Here is a 14625-nt window from a genome sequence, read left to right on the forward strand (position 1 = left end):
ACCTGCAAATCTACCAAGTATATAGTATGAGTATATAGTATGAGTATGAGAAAACCATGTTTTCTTTTTCTATGTCATTCTTAGACAACTTCTTCCCTGATAATATATCAACTTTCAATATTCCTGGATTTATTTCTTCACTCTATACTTTGGTTCCCCTGTCTGTATTAAGCCAGGGACCTTAACCTAAAGTTATACACAGATTTAGCATAAATCTGGACACCTGTACCTTTTCTAAGGGGATACAGATTTCAGTGGAATTCTAATATAGAGCATGCAATAAAAACAAAACAAAACAAAAAAAACAGGTTAAGGAGTACTCTTCTAAAAGAAATGGTTATTCAAAAAACACTGATTAAAAAAAAAACACTAGGGATCCCTGGGTGGTGCAGCGGTTTTGCGCCTGCCTTTGGCCCAGGGCGCGATCCTGGAGACCCGGGATCGAATCCCACGTCAGGCTCCCGGTGCATGGAGCCTGCTTCTCCCTCTGCCTGAGTCTCTGCCTCTCTCTCTCTCTCTCTCTCTCTGTGTGTGACTATCATAAATAAATAAAAATTAAAAAAAAAAAAAGTTAAAAAAAAAAAACATTGATGAGAAGCAACTTCTAGTAAAATAGGGATTGAAACCTTAAACATTTTAAAGGATGCTATGGAATCATACCTAGAGCTTTATACATATTAACAGAAAAGAATCTCTTCAGCATGGTTTGATTAGTTACAATCCTACTTGGAGGGAAGGGAATGAAAGAAATAACCCTTTCAAAGTCTCCTAAATACCAAAAAAACCTCCCCATAAAATCAAAGAATTTAGAGCTGGAATGAACCCTAAACATTACTTGATATAAAAACTTCATTTTTGGATGAGAACACAGATAATCAAATGACTTGGCCAGGATCAGAAATCTTGTTTAATGGCAGACTTGGGAATCAAAGTCAGGTCACTACACTCACAGTACACTGTTCCTAGCCTTATAACACACTGTTTCTATTCAACAGTGGAGGGGAAGGTGTGGCAAGGGACTGGAGAGGAGGCAACAAAAGGGACAGAAATGAAACAGCAGTACGACACTGCAGCAAGCACACACACAAAATATATTTAAAGCCTCATACATTTATGCATGGAGCAATGTGGAAACTATTTTTAATCCTAACTACAACTCTATCTAGGCAAAAATATGCCAACGGCCTTAAAAACGATCTTACCCTTTACTCAAACAATCCCCTCACTCCAAAGAAATTACTCTAAGAATTCAACTGAAAAATAAGGCAATCACTGAAATACAGTTACGGTAACCTTACCTAGAAGAGTAAAAAACTAAAAATAAAGCAAAACAGACAAAAAAATCCCAGACTATACTCTGTAAATTGTAAATTCTGATTCATCAAATTGGTTGATCATTATGAGGGGATTAAAAATGGTAAGAAAATGATGTGGAAGTAAGTTAAATTTTAATAAACACTACCAAACACATAAACGCTACCAAAATTTTAATAAAACACTACCAAACACATAAAACTATATGCATAATTATGCCCCCAAAGTGTACATAAAATGATTAAGGGCTTATATAAAATTTAGAGTTATCAAGTAGTGTGATTGTGGCTGGGTTTTTTCAACTTACATTAAATTCCTCCAGAAAAATTAAATCATTGTGATTATTTTAATTGTTAAAATATAGATATACTAAAAGGTTAATAACTCTCCCTTGCCCCCACTTCTGTGCACATAAACATATATACCCATGAGTGTTCAGCTATCCATTACAGAAATCATAGTATATTTCTGTGCAAATTATTTTTCACTAAAAATACTTCAATATCGACTACCCGCCTGGTAAACAGTTCATCTTTTTTAACAAGGACAAAATGCTCCATATATGAACATATGCAGTATGATGTATTCAACCATTTCTTTATCCTTATTGATGGAATGGACAGTTGGGTACCTTTTTTTTTTTTTCCTAGTACAATGCTGCAATAAAGGTCTGTACATTTTTCCCTGTACACAGATGCTTTTCTTACACAATGGATTCTCAGAAGTGGAGCAGAAGGATCAAAGGTTTATATTTATGTATTTAATAGTGAGATGCCTTCAGAATTTGAAATTACCAATAATAATGAGTGTTTCCTTTTCTCTACACCCACCCCAGCACTGGATATAAATTCTTTATAATTTTTACAAACTCAATAAAAATCCTTCTAGTTTTTAAAACTTTGATGTCACCAAGCTGCATGTCTCGTTTACCTTTGTTTTCTGTTTCTGATTTGGTCTTTCCCGTAGATTTACCTAGCTACTTCATTGGTCTGTTTACAGAATCAGTTTTTATTTACCCTTTCTACATTTTTATTAATTTTCTACTTCATTCATTTTAACCTATTTTTTGCTTATTTTGTCCTTTCTTTTCCTCACTTCAAAAGAGAAATACCATTCATTTTTTAGTTCTCTTAAAGTATTTAAGGGTTATACATTTTGCTCTAAGTGTGTGATGGGTTTGCACTTAAGTATTTTCTTGTTCATTACTTGCTAGATAATTCAAATTATAAATCACTTGCACACTGTAAATTCCCTCAGTTGCCAGAAGTTCCAACAAAGATCAAACCAACGAATTACTTCTATTAAACTAGATTCTTATTTTTTTGCATTCTTTATATACTGACTCAAGATCATGCCCAACATCAGTCCTTACCAGACATCCAATTTCTGTACAGTTCTGCTTTCTATCCCTGATAGTACAAAAGTAGAAAATCGACTAATTGTGAATGTAGGGTGGCAGTTAAATGTCAAATCAACAAATAGTTCAAACAAGCTCTTCTTTCAGATATCTATTCTGATATTGTCTAAACATTTTTTGCATTGCTCACCTGCTGCAAACCCTGAGTCCCAGACACAGGTACTTGCATGATGGTTTGACCTTGTCCACCAGGGACAGCTTGGACCATGATAGGTTGGCCAGTTGATGTGATTAACTGGCCTCCACTGACCTGTACCATTAATGGCTGCCCCTGGACCTAGAAGGAAATAAAGTAAAAACAATGAAATAATGGAAGATACAAAAATGGTTTTTCCCAAAAGATAATCACTGGAACTATTCTGCTGCCTTGGTAGAGTGGGAAAAGATAGAAGAGAGACTAAGAAAATATGTCTCAAGTTCTTGTTTTCAAGTTACCCTCTTCAAAAACACTCTTTGACCAAATGCAAAGTTGAATACTTTAGGGTGAGATATAATGAAATATACCCAGGGTCTCAAAAGACATAAGGTATTTGTCATCAAATACAGGCTAAATCCATGAGAAGTACTTAATCAAAACATCCAGACTATGCGCTTTTTGAGACTAATATTCAGGAATAGTTTCTTGTGAAGCCTGGAAAGGAGGCAATGAGAGGGAGGGCTGATGGTGGTGATGGTGGTTGAGTGCAAATTCTAAATAACCTGGAAGGAATAAATCAAACTACCTAGCAATGATTCCAGGAGGCTGGGTAACAAGCAGCTCTGGAAGTTTAAGAGAAGACCCTTTCTCCCCATAGTCTCTCAGGCATAAATGAAATATATAACGTTTGCCTTCCATTTCACTCTGGGAATTCTAGTCCTGTGGTTGTTTCAAGAGCCCACTAGAGACGTCCTAGAAATATCTTCTGGTCAATTTTAAAACTCTGTGGTGGAATTCCTCACACTGGACCCTGCAATATCTGCATAGTTGTTTTAGTTTTAGCAGAAATAGTGATAAATTGGGGAGTACACTCAAGTGTACCAAAAACCTCCCAACTTCCTATGAGTAAATGGCTTAATCTAGAAGCCAGAGCATTATATACGCTCTATAACATCTTGAGTCCCAATATAAAAATACCTAGCACTAAATTGAATGAACCCTGGAAGCCAAAAAAAACAAACCATGTTAGAAATGAAATGGAATGTTCAAAAGAATAGCTCCAAGTCCAAAACTTTCATTTCCAGATCCTGTCTTTGTCTCAAGGAATTATTTGTAACAGAACACAAGAATATTCATAGGGCTAAAATATTCATTCTTAATGCCATTGAAAAGCGTGTTAAAGTAACAGTAACTGGTTAAAAGATCAATATTCCCTAGATGATAGATTAGAAATTAAGGCCCCCTCCTCACCAGTACCACCACCACCACCACCACCACCACCAAATGCATCAGAATCTTCAGGAACTTTTAAATCCTAAGTTTTATAAACTGTTCTTTGAAAAATTCCACTTTATTTTTTAAAGGACTTTACAATCTGATTCTCTCATGCTTTCTCCTTTCCTTATCAAATTAAATTCCCTTTGCTACACCAATGTCTGCATATACTCCATCAAAAAGAATTGTTCTGAATATTTATTAAATGAGTAACTGAAAGAAGTATTAAAAATTCTCTAACATAATGAGACCCCTAGAGGAAAGGTTTTCATTATTTCCATAAAGTTGTTCCCATTTCTCTTAAAATCTATAGGTAAGAAACAAAGTGTTAAGGCTCAACTATTCATAAATTTCTGGCTACCCATCATCTTGAACTTCTCCCATCACTAATATGTTAAATGTGCACATGATAAACCATTTGAGACTCCAAGGAGCCCACTGTGTTTACAACATATGAATGATTACAAGGACACATGCATCAGACAAGAAGCCATACAGTTAAGAGCATGTTACATTCCCATTCCACAAGTGGTTAATGACAATACTGTTTTATGTATCAATAAGATGAAGCAAGCATGAAAAACATGAAGAACAAGCTGTTGAATTCTGAGATTTGAACATGGTTTGGGAGTACCTAAGCTCATCTTTTTTTTAAGCCTAATTTATGTTCAGAACTGACTGCTTATCATCATCAGACACTACTGGTGGCAGATATGGGGTGGGGGGTAGGGCTCAAAGGTTAGGGTGAAATGATTACGGTGAGGGGCAGGTAACTGCCAGATGCTTAGCAGCACTGAAGTGAGATGCCTGTTCTATATTCTAGTTCCTACTTTGAATCATTTCCATTCAATGGAGGAAAAAAGGCAGAGCGATTTAAATTTTGCCAATTTCTCAAAAATAGTCATTTTAATCAAGGTAACCTGCAGACACAGAAAAGACTTAGGCTTCTACTCTCATTTTTACATAGGAACTGGGCAAAATATAACCCCACCTTAGGATATTTAGTTTGGCCATACATAATGTTAGGGAACTGCTCTGGTGAAGTAAGAATTTTTATAGTGGCAATAATACCTAAGACTTATAGAAAGCAAATTCCACCTCTGTCCAATAAGAGGTATAGAGTAATCTTTGCCTATAGTAATAAAACAGGTCATGGTTTCCTAGGAAGGGTAGTGAAAAGGCAGCAGTTAAGAGATTAAGATTTACTGATTAGATACACCTTGCCAAGTACAAGGATTATTATGCAGCTAAATTGCCCTTTCAACAAAAATAAAGCATAATCTAACCCTAGCTGTTTTTTATTCCACTATTATAAATACAAGTCCACAGATTTTACCATGCAACCTGATTATACAGCTTGGGCTCTAAATAGATTCTAACGCCACTTTTAAGAATTTCTTACTGTCTCTTATGCCATTTCCTTCCCGGGTATTCCCAAAGAAACACAAGAGCCAAATTTAATTTTCAGAAAATTGATACTGGAGTCACTGCATGACTGGGCATGAAACACAAGGAAACTGGAATCTTATAAGCCTCAAAGACAAGTTAACAGCATCAGAAACATGCAACTGACTTTGTCATTCCTCCTTGAGATCCTACCACAAATAGCACCAGACATGAAGACAGGAGAATTTCATGCAGTGCTTACAGAGAATCAGAGAGGGCACCACTACCTGGAGGGTCTGGACTTGCTGGCCTGAGGCGGATGCCACCTGGGCCTCAGTCTGCAACTGGACAGCAGTGACACCACCCTGCTGCTGAGAACAGGAACAGGAAGAGCTTGAAATGTATCAGGAAGGAAATGTATAGTTCAAGACATGAGATCACCTTACCTCCTGTGGGAGAGGGAGTCTTCTTTCAACAGCCCCACCCAACAGAGGACTTTCAAACTGTACAGCCTCCCTATGCTGAAACTGTTTTGTTGTAGGTAACAGGATTAAAGATATTAGCCCTTTGTCCCCATAGTGAAACTCAAAACACATTTCCATGACTCAAAAACAATAGTTGTCATCATTAACATAAAATTTTTTTAATGCAATCATTCCCTCCAGAAATAAGCATTTGATCCTTCTGCCTAAAGTTATCTTAATGCTCTTTTTATTTTCTCAAGTGAGTTCACAAAAACAAAGTTATCAGGTTTTTACAGCTTTGAAGCCAAAATGAAGAATTGCTTGGACTTAAATGTAATCACCAGATAGGAGAATAAAGCAATCACTGTGAACCAAAATCATCTTCATGTTGGTCACTGCTCTCATGTCCCCAAAATAAGATTATTTGTATTCACTTATTTACCTTAGAAGCAATGTTTTCAGTGATTTAACCTAATTTTTATATCTTTTAATGGTTAAGTTCTGACCAAACAAGACTTCATCCATCAGGGGATGGTGTGAATAGAGGGCCCTTTGTGGAATCCCCTTTCCTAAGGAGGCAGTTGAAGGAAGCTACCAGAGACACAGCAGCTATGTGGAAGGAAAAGCCAATGAAGGAGTTTAAATAATTAGTATCTTTTAATCAAGAGTTGCTCCTTTCTTTGATCATTAAATGGGAACAATTCATCATCAAAATAGCCTTTGTAATCCCGACCATCTACTTTTTTGTATTATCTAAGTTCCCTCATGGAAATGAAACAATTTACCAGTCTTGGCCTAAGGTCAAATCGATACATAATAAATGTATTTTCTTCTAGGGAGAAATACAAGTAAACTTTCATGAAAATAAAAAGCTAGGTACAGAGCATCAGAACATGTAATCTCTGTACAAACCTAAGAAAGCAATCTATCTTTTTACTTATTTTGAAAAGCATGGTTTCTTTCTTTTCTTTTCTTTCTTTTCTTTCCTTCCTTCCTTCCTTCCTTCCTTCCTTTCCTTCCTTTCTTTCTTCTTTTCTTTTCTTTCTTTTATTCATTCATGAGAGACACAGAGAGAGAGGCAGAGACACAGGCAGAGGGAGAAGCAGGTTCCATGCAGGAAGCCTGAACCTGAACGTGGGGCTCGATCCAGGGTCTCCAGTATCACACCCTGGACTGAAGGCGGCGCTAAACCACTGAGCCACCCGGACTGCCCCCCGCAATCTTTTTAAAGAGTAAGCCAACAGGGAGTTCCATTCTCATATGTGCTTATTCATAAAAGTGGCTAAGTATCAACCTAATGCTGAACTAGAATTTTCACAATAAGCACCATGACGGATCAAATAAAAAAAAAAACAGGAGATTTCATAGATGCTAACAATCTTGGTTTATCCATTGTGGCCAAAGTCTTTTTTAAAAGATCACAAAGCTAGCTTAATTGAGGAAAGGAAAAACAACAAAAATGATTCCAGAAAAAAACCAAAAACTCCAAATTTCCATCTGAGAACACTCTAGGTTTTGACTTTAGCAAAGTGAAATGAGCAATTCAGTGTTAAACCAGACTCCCCAAAAGAGCAAATTCTATATGGTCATGGACTGTATATAGAGCTTGGAACACATGGAACATGAGAGAAATCTCAACAAATCCAATCTTCAAAAAGCACCCTGGCACAAGTCACCAGACCTATTATTCATAAGATCTGGTACTTCTAAATAATTCCCCATGTAGGTGGTGCCATTCTGGGCTCCATTACTGTGCTGTTTAAAGCAGTTTTACTTCCATACCTGCTGCTGAATTTGTCCAGCCTGCACAACAATCTGCTCTGTCGAACTATTGCTGTTTGCTGTATACTGCTCCATGATCCCTCCAAGTTAGAATCCTGTCCACAGTGAGTTTCACTCAGGAGATCCTAGAAGACTGCGAAATGCACTCCTATTAGAAAGGTTGGGAAAGAAACTAAGTGAGATTGTTAATAAAAGCCTCACCAGATGATTGACATTGATAACTTATTGTTGTGCTTTATTCCCAAGTCAACAGGTAAGAGAATAGGAAATGTCCGTTTTTGATATCATTTGTAACTAGGATGACAAGGCACGCTCATGCCAACAATTTCATAATGCCATTTCACATGTCTTGGAAGTGCTTTTAGTTATTTCTTATTGGCAGCCTTACCTTTCAAATACTACCAGGGCAACACTTCCAACTTCGAAACACTCAGGAAACTACAATACCACACGTTGTTACAAAGCCTACTTAACACTAGTTTTCAGGTCTGCACATGTACTTTAGAGGATAAACAGTTTCTTTAATTTAAAGCACATACTTGCTACCTACTTGTCAATACAATACCAAAGTGCTACTCTAGTTCACTACAAATGGTCTGCAGTGTAAAACTTCACTGCTTATTACCTAGTAAGGAAATTACCCAGACCTGAAGTCAACCATTCTTCATATCAAAATCTCCATTAAGAAGGCTTGAGCAAAGGTTTAAGAATCTGCATTTTAATCCAGAGCAAGGAATAAGAAGTTATACTTATGGCAGAAATGTTTATAGATTAAATAGGAAAAATTTTTATGACCTATTAAGACTACAAGTTTTTCTAAAAAGAACGTAAGTTTCCCCCACTCTTACATTTGAATGGCTACAATATCCTACCCTTTATTAAATAATTTTAACTTTCTTTGGGTCATGAGGTCGAGCTCTTTGTTGGGTTCCACACTCAACACTGTCTAAGATTCTCTCTCCTTCTGCACCCTTCCCCACTTCCTGCAGTCTCTACCTCTAAATAAATCTTAAAAAATTATCTCTCTCTGCCCCTCCCCCGTTCATAATTGTGCACACTCTCTCTCAATAAATAAATAAAATCTTAAAAGAAGAGTAATGAGAACATTATTAATGAACCCCCACAGCCATCTCCAAATATTACTCCATGGTCAATCCTGTCACACATCTCATCCAATTTTCACTCACCCCTGAATCATTTTGCAGTAAATCCCAGACACTGTATTATTCTAAAATTCTGTGAATACTTTAGTATCTTATCTCTAAAGAATAAGGACTCTTCTTTTGACTTTACCTTTATATCACAATATTGTCTCTACAGTATCATTTCAAACATTAGAAAATGAGTTAAGTCCTTAAATATTTTCAAATAACCAGGCCTAGGTCAAATTAACTCTTCTCACACCCCTTATCACATAAAGATTCTTTTAAAATAAGGTCACTATTAGATAAATGGAAATGGTATTTGAGAACCTTACATAAACTTGATTCAAAAATTTAAAATTATACCAACTACCAAAGGGTAATATACCTTGGAAGTATGGCAGAAATACAGATATACATAAGCAAAACATAGATAAATCTTTGCCCACAACTCCAGGCCTTCATAAATTCTAAAATTTGAATGATAAAGTTATGTGAGCCGAAATGAACTACATATTACGTCAGCAAAGAAATGCACTACTCTACAAAAATCCACACGTGGTAGAGGAGATTAATCACTTGTAAACTGTCTCAATCTGGTGTGAAAGAAATAAAAATATATTCAAGTGCATGTAAAGTATTTAGGAAAAAGTATATTTAGGTATAAAATTCACTCTGAAATATATCAAAAATACGATGTATTGATAGCTGACAAACCAAGCATGGTAGTGTTAAGAGGAGAGACTCTAGGTGATAGGTATGCTGGTGTTTATTTAAAATTCTTTTACCTTTACTGTATGTTTGAAATTTTTTATACTAAAAATGTAGCCTAGTTCTCATAACCAACATGGTATGAGAACCATAAATAAGTGACAAGATGACTATGCCATCGCTGCATGATGTTCTGTGGCCATATGGTTCTCTAACTCACTACCCTTGCTCTGATGGAATGCTCACCAAGCAACTAACCATAATTTGGATTTACATTTAGATAAACCAATAGAGAACAAATACAATCAGCAACATAAATAAACTTGAGTTATCTCTTGTTGCATACTGACAAACTGACTTTTTGATTTTTACCCTTCTAAACTGGTTGACTAATTGGCTCCTGAGAGATTCTGGTAACAGTATGGAAAATCAGGTTTTCAGCAAGACAAAGTGACTCTGCGAGGGAAGTAAATGTTCTTCCCTAAACTATCTTGTTTCTAACTGCAACACAATATATGTTTAAAAACCAATAAAATGAAAGAATTCAGGATCACGATTCAAAAGAGCATAAGTGATTCCATTTATATGAAACCCTCAAAAGGCCATAATAATCTAGAGACAGAAAGCAGGTCAGTGGTTTCCTGGGACTGGAAAGGTGGGGTGGGGGTGGGAAGCTAATTGGGATAGAGCATCTGGAACTTCCAGGGGTTATGAAAATGTTTTATATGCATTTTTATTGTGATGATGGTCACATAGATGTAGAAACTTGTCTAACTAAAATGTATACTTAAAATGATTACCCTTTGTGTCTAAACTGTAACTCAATAAAGTTGATTTTAAGCATTAGGATCATGAAAGAATATCCTTTCAACACTACCATTCCCTCACCAAAATCCCCTCTCTGTATGAGATTTTTTTCCTTGGTCACTATTTTCCAGAAATTTATTTTATGAAGGACGTGAGAGAGTAATAAACAGAATGTCCTACTGATTTTCCTCTTAACTAGTTTACACCAGTAATACAAATGCTCCAATTTAAAAACATTTCTATCCATGGTACTCTGAAGGGTAAAAAAGGAAACACTTCTCCACCTAGTAACAATTATCTCTCACATCTATGAGGGACTCAGGTTGCAACATGATTTTGAGACTACTGATGGTGAGTTATGTACCCAACTGGCTTCACTGAAGCCATGTGCTCCTACTACCTTGAACCTCAGTTGCCAAAACTGCAATACAATGTGATATTGTCTTCCCTCCAGTGCTTTTCTGTCCAACATTTGAACAAAATTAAGCCAGCTGGATTTATTCAGCCTAGCTCTTGAGCCTAACACAGTTTCGGGTGTTTCTTCCTCAAAGAGTGATTATGTGTATATTTTGGCTAGCATGAAAATCTTCTTCCTCCCCACCTGAAAGTGCAAGCTAAACATAACTGACTACTGAGAACTCATTCTATGCGGCCCTACACATTTTAAAACTAAAACTTCCGAAAGCTCAATGATAAGGATATGAAAAGCTCCTCGAAATTACTATATTTAACAATCACTACCAGGTAAAGACTACAACAGTGCCTTCAAATTGTTTTGACCACAATTCTCAGGAAGATACACATTTTGTATCACAGATTACTGCAACCGGTACATAGAAAAAAAAAGTAACTGAAACAAAATTTCCAAGAACGTGTATCTTTATGTAATACCGGATGCGCATTGATATTTCCTATTGTATTACAAAAAAAAAAAAAAAAGAGCAGCATTACCCACTACATTAAATTCACAACTCAACAAATGGGTCCTAATCTGTGTTTGATAAAAGGCCAGAGAACAAAGGACTGTCCAGCTTCCCTGCTGTCTGAGGGATTTCTGGATTGGAGTTCCTAATTTGCTCCTTGTCTCCACTAATGATGCACCATCTGCCATACATCATCCTTAAAGTTTCAGAAATAAAAAGAAAACTCTGATGAAAATCCTAATGTCAGAGTCTTTAAGTTTGGTAACGAAGTAAAAATCTGTACTGGAACTCTGAGAAGGTAAAACAGTAATAGGGAGAAAAAACATTTCTTCCACTGTGAGGTAGGTAAGTCAAAGAAGGCTTTAGGAAAATGTGGCATCTGACTTGATCCAAAGTGAGACAGATTTAGCACGTGATGGTGTCAGAGGGGGTGGAGTACTCTAAACGAAGAGAGCGTAAAAACAAGGACAGAGAAATTTCAGGATATGAACAGTGGGCTAGAAAGCCCTATGTCTGGGATGCCTGGGTGGCTCAGCGGTTGAGCGTCTGCCTTGCTCAGGGTGTGATCCCTGGGTCCTGGGATCGAGTCCCACATCAGGCTCCCTGCGTGGAGCCTGCTTCTCCCTCTGCCTGTGTCTGTCTCTCCCTCTCTCTGTGTCTCTCATGAATAAATAAAATCATAAAAAAAAAAAAAAAGAAAGCCCCATGTCAAGAGAGAACTAGAGGCCAGAATATATGATCTCTTAAAATTCCAGGGAAAGTTCTTCTGCAGACAGGTGGATGCTCTACAGATGTTTAGTGTAAGAACAACCAGACTGTAATTTGTTATTGCCTTTTAGGAAAAAAAAAGTCTAATGAAAACGCCTGGTGGTTTTAAAGAGGCTAGATATATCCATTTTTACATACCAAGGTTAAAACAATATTTGGAAAATAAATATGTTCTAAAAAACACCTCAGACGTGCTGTCCCATCTAACTAATGTGGATAATATTTAAATGAACTTAAGAATATGATTTAAACAATAAGAAACATGTTCTAAAAAGTGAAAACAAAAAAAGCTGTGCCTGAAGTTTTACTAGTGGAGAGAGCACTGGACCAGGAAGAGTTTTCTGAAACTTATTAGTTTTTTTTTATTATTTTTTTATGACCTTAAAGTGATTATAAAAATGGGCACCATATACTTAAGACCTACTCTACTGGCCAAGACTATAGTAGGTGCTTCACAGGAATAAAAGCTTTTAAAGTCCTAGGAGAAAAATCTTTCTTTCTTCCCCCAAAGTCAGCTGCTGTTGTGGAGCAGAAGCCCACAGGTCAGAAACTTTTTTTTTCCAACCCTGGAAAAAAATACACTTTGAGATTTCTTCCATCTGAACCTCCAAAAGATAACTGCTTCTGAAAATTCCTTATCAAGATATACAGGTGCTTTTACCAGTTAGTCTTTCCAGCCTAAATTCTTCCCCCTTAAACACAGCATAATTTGGTGTCTCTGCACATCCTCTTCTTCTCTCTGTGCCTAATGCTCTTCCATTCTTTCCTGTCGGAAAAAATCTTATTGTCTGTCCTTCAAGGCCAATGGAAAGTGTGGCAACATGAATCTTCCACCGAGGCTGTTAGGAGCTCACACACCAGTACTTCACAGAACTGAACTTGGCCTCATTATAGGACTAACTGTTAAATATTAATTAGCCGTCCATTTGTTGTTAATCCACCAGGCAGGCAAGGTTCTTACTGACCTCTATCTGCTTCCTCCCCAGCATATAGATTGATGCTTGGTACATACTAACTGCTAGAGACATGGCTGTCAATGGAGATTTCGTCTCACCCTAACAGAAAACCCCACAATATTGTTAACGCTCTATAAATACCTACTTGGAAAACATTAGCAGGGAGTTACAAAGTATGCTAGAAAAAAAAAAAATAAATCAAGAGACGGCTGTGGGCTGCACCAATGGGTCAAACCTGACACGTGCAAAGTGACACAGGAAAGTGAAAGGGAAAAAAAAAAAAAGAAAGAAATCTGCATTCCCAAAGGAGGGAGAGTTCGCAAGAGGAGCGAAGGGGAAAACTAGTAATACGAGAAACAAGTTGTGTGTGCAGCCTCCGGGCAAAGGAATGCGCAGGGCTGGCAATCTTCTACGAGTGAGAGGTTGCAGGCACCGAATGGACCGGCCGGCTGCACGGCCGGGACAAGAAAGGGAGACCGCTTGGTCGGACTCCAAGACGGAGGTGTGCGGTTCTTTCCCGGGCGAGCGGGGCGGGGAGAAGAGGAAATGACGAGCCAAAAGGGGGTGGTAACGGCGCCGGGCCAGAGCCCCGGGCCGAGCGTGCGGAGAGGAGGGGCGCGGCGGGGCCGGGGAGTGGGCGCGCCAACCGACCCCCTCCCGCGACCCCGGGGCCGGCGGGGCGGGCCCGCCCCTCTCCCCGCCGCGGTCAGGGCCCCGTGGCCGCGGCGCGCACCTTCCCCGGGCCTCACTCGCGACCCGGGGCCGGGGCGGGGGAGCAGGCCAGCAGACCCGGCTCTCGGGGAGCCAGGGACGGCGGGGCCCCCGGAAGGTCGCCCGCCCCGAGGGCCAGAGCACGGAGGGGGCCAGGACGGACTTGTGTGAGGCCGGGGCGATCTGGAGGAGACCAAGGCCCCGGGCGTGCGTGGACCTGGGCGGAGGGGCGCTGGGGCAAGCGGGCCCACGAACCCCGAGCCTGGGGCCTGACAACTGGGCCTGAAGAGCGGAAAGAAGCGGACGCATCCCCAACGGCACAGGCCCCCTGCAAGAGGCTGGCCCCCGGGCTGCTCGCTCCGAGGGCGCCGTCCCCGCGCGGGGCGGCCCCCTGCAGGCCCCGGCCGGGAGTGGCCCGGGGCACTCCCAGGCCCCGGGCCCGGGCCGCCGGCCGCCCCGCTCGGCTGGGCTCAGCGAGACTCCCGGGGCTCGACGGGCGCCTGGGCCTCTCCTGAGTGGTCAGCGAGACCCGCCAATCGGGGCGCTGGGGCCGGCTCTGGGCCGCTGGATATTGGCTCCTCACACTCACCGTGCCTCGCTCCCCCGGTTCGCTGCCCGCGCTGATTGGCTCCAGTACCGGACCCCGAAACCCAATCAGAGGCTCCAGCCGCCGCTGCCGCCGCCACTGCCGCTGCCTCGCAAAATGGCGAACCCGAACAAAGGGGAATCGGGCCTCCCTCCAACCGCCTCCGCGCAGGCGCCCCTGAGACCACGCCCCCTAACCCCAGCAGCGGGCTCGCCCCACCCCCTGTCGGAGGAGCATCGCGCAGGCG

The 14625-nt window shown here is 39.8% G+C and overlaps 1 protein-coding gene across 10 annotated transcripts in view; it reads right to left on the reverse strand.

Annotated features, from left to right (window-relative positions):
- NFYA (nuclear transcription factor Y subunit alpha) overlaps positions 1-14625 on the reverse strand; it is a 28671-nt gene that overhangs the window by 13452 nt on the left and 594 nt on the right. For 2 of the 10 annotated variants that reach the window (XM_041746994.1, XM_041746936.1), the window contains exons 2-4: positions 7775-7907; positions 5813-5899; positions 2862-3008 (exon numbers count right to left, since the gene is read on the reverse strand). In XM_041746994.1, coding sequence (XP_041602928.1) covers positions 2862-3008; positions 5813-5899; positions 7775-7849 — 309 coding nt within the window. In that variant the 5' untranslated portion in view covers positions 7850-7907. Of the gene's footprint in view, positions 1-2861; positions 3009-5812; positions 5900-7774; positions 7923-14381; positions 14515-14625 lie in introns of those variants that run through there. The other 8 variants (XM_041747008.1, XM_041746999.1, XM_041746953.1 and 5 more) reach the window with 7 other exon arrangements.

This window comes from Vulpes lagopus, chromosome 1 (assembly GCF_018345385.1).
Source record: "Vulpes lagopus strain Blue_001 chromosome 1, ASM1834538v1, whole genome shotgun sequence".
NCBI lineage: Eukaryota > Metazoa > Chordata > Mammalia > Carnivora > Canidae > Vulpes > Vulpes lagopus.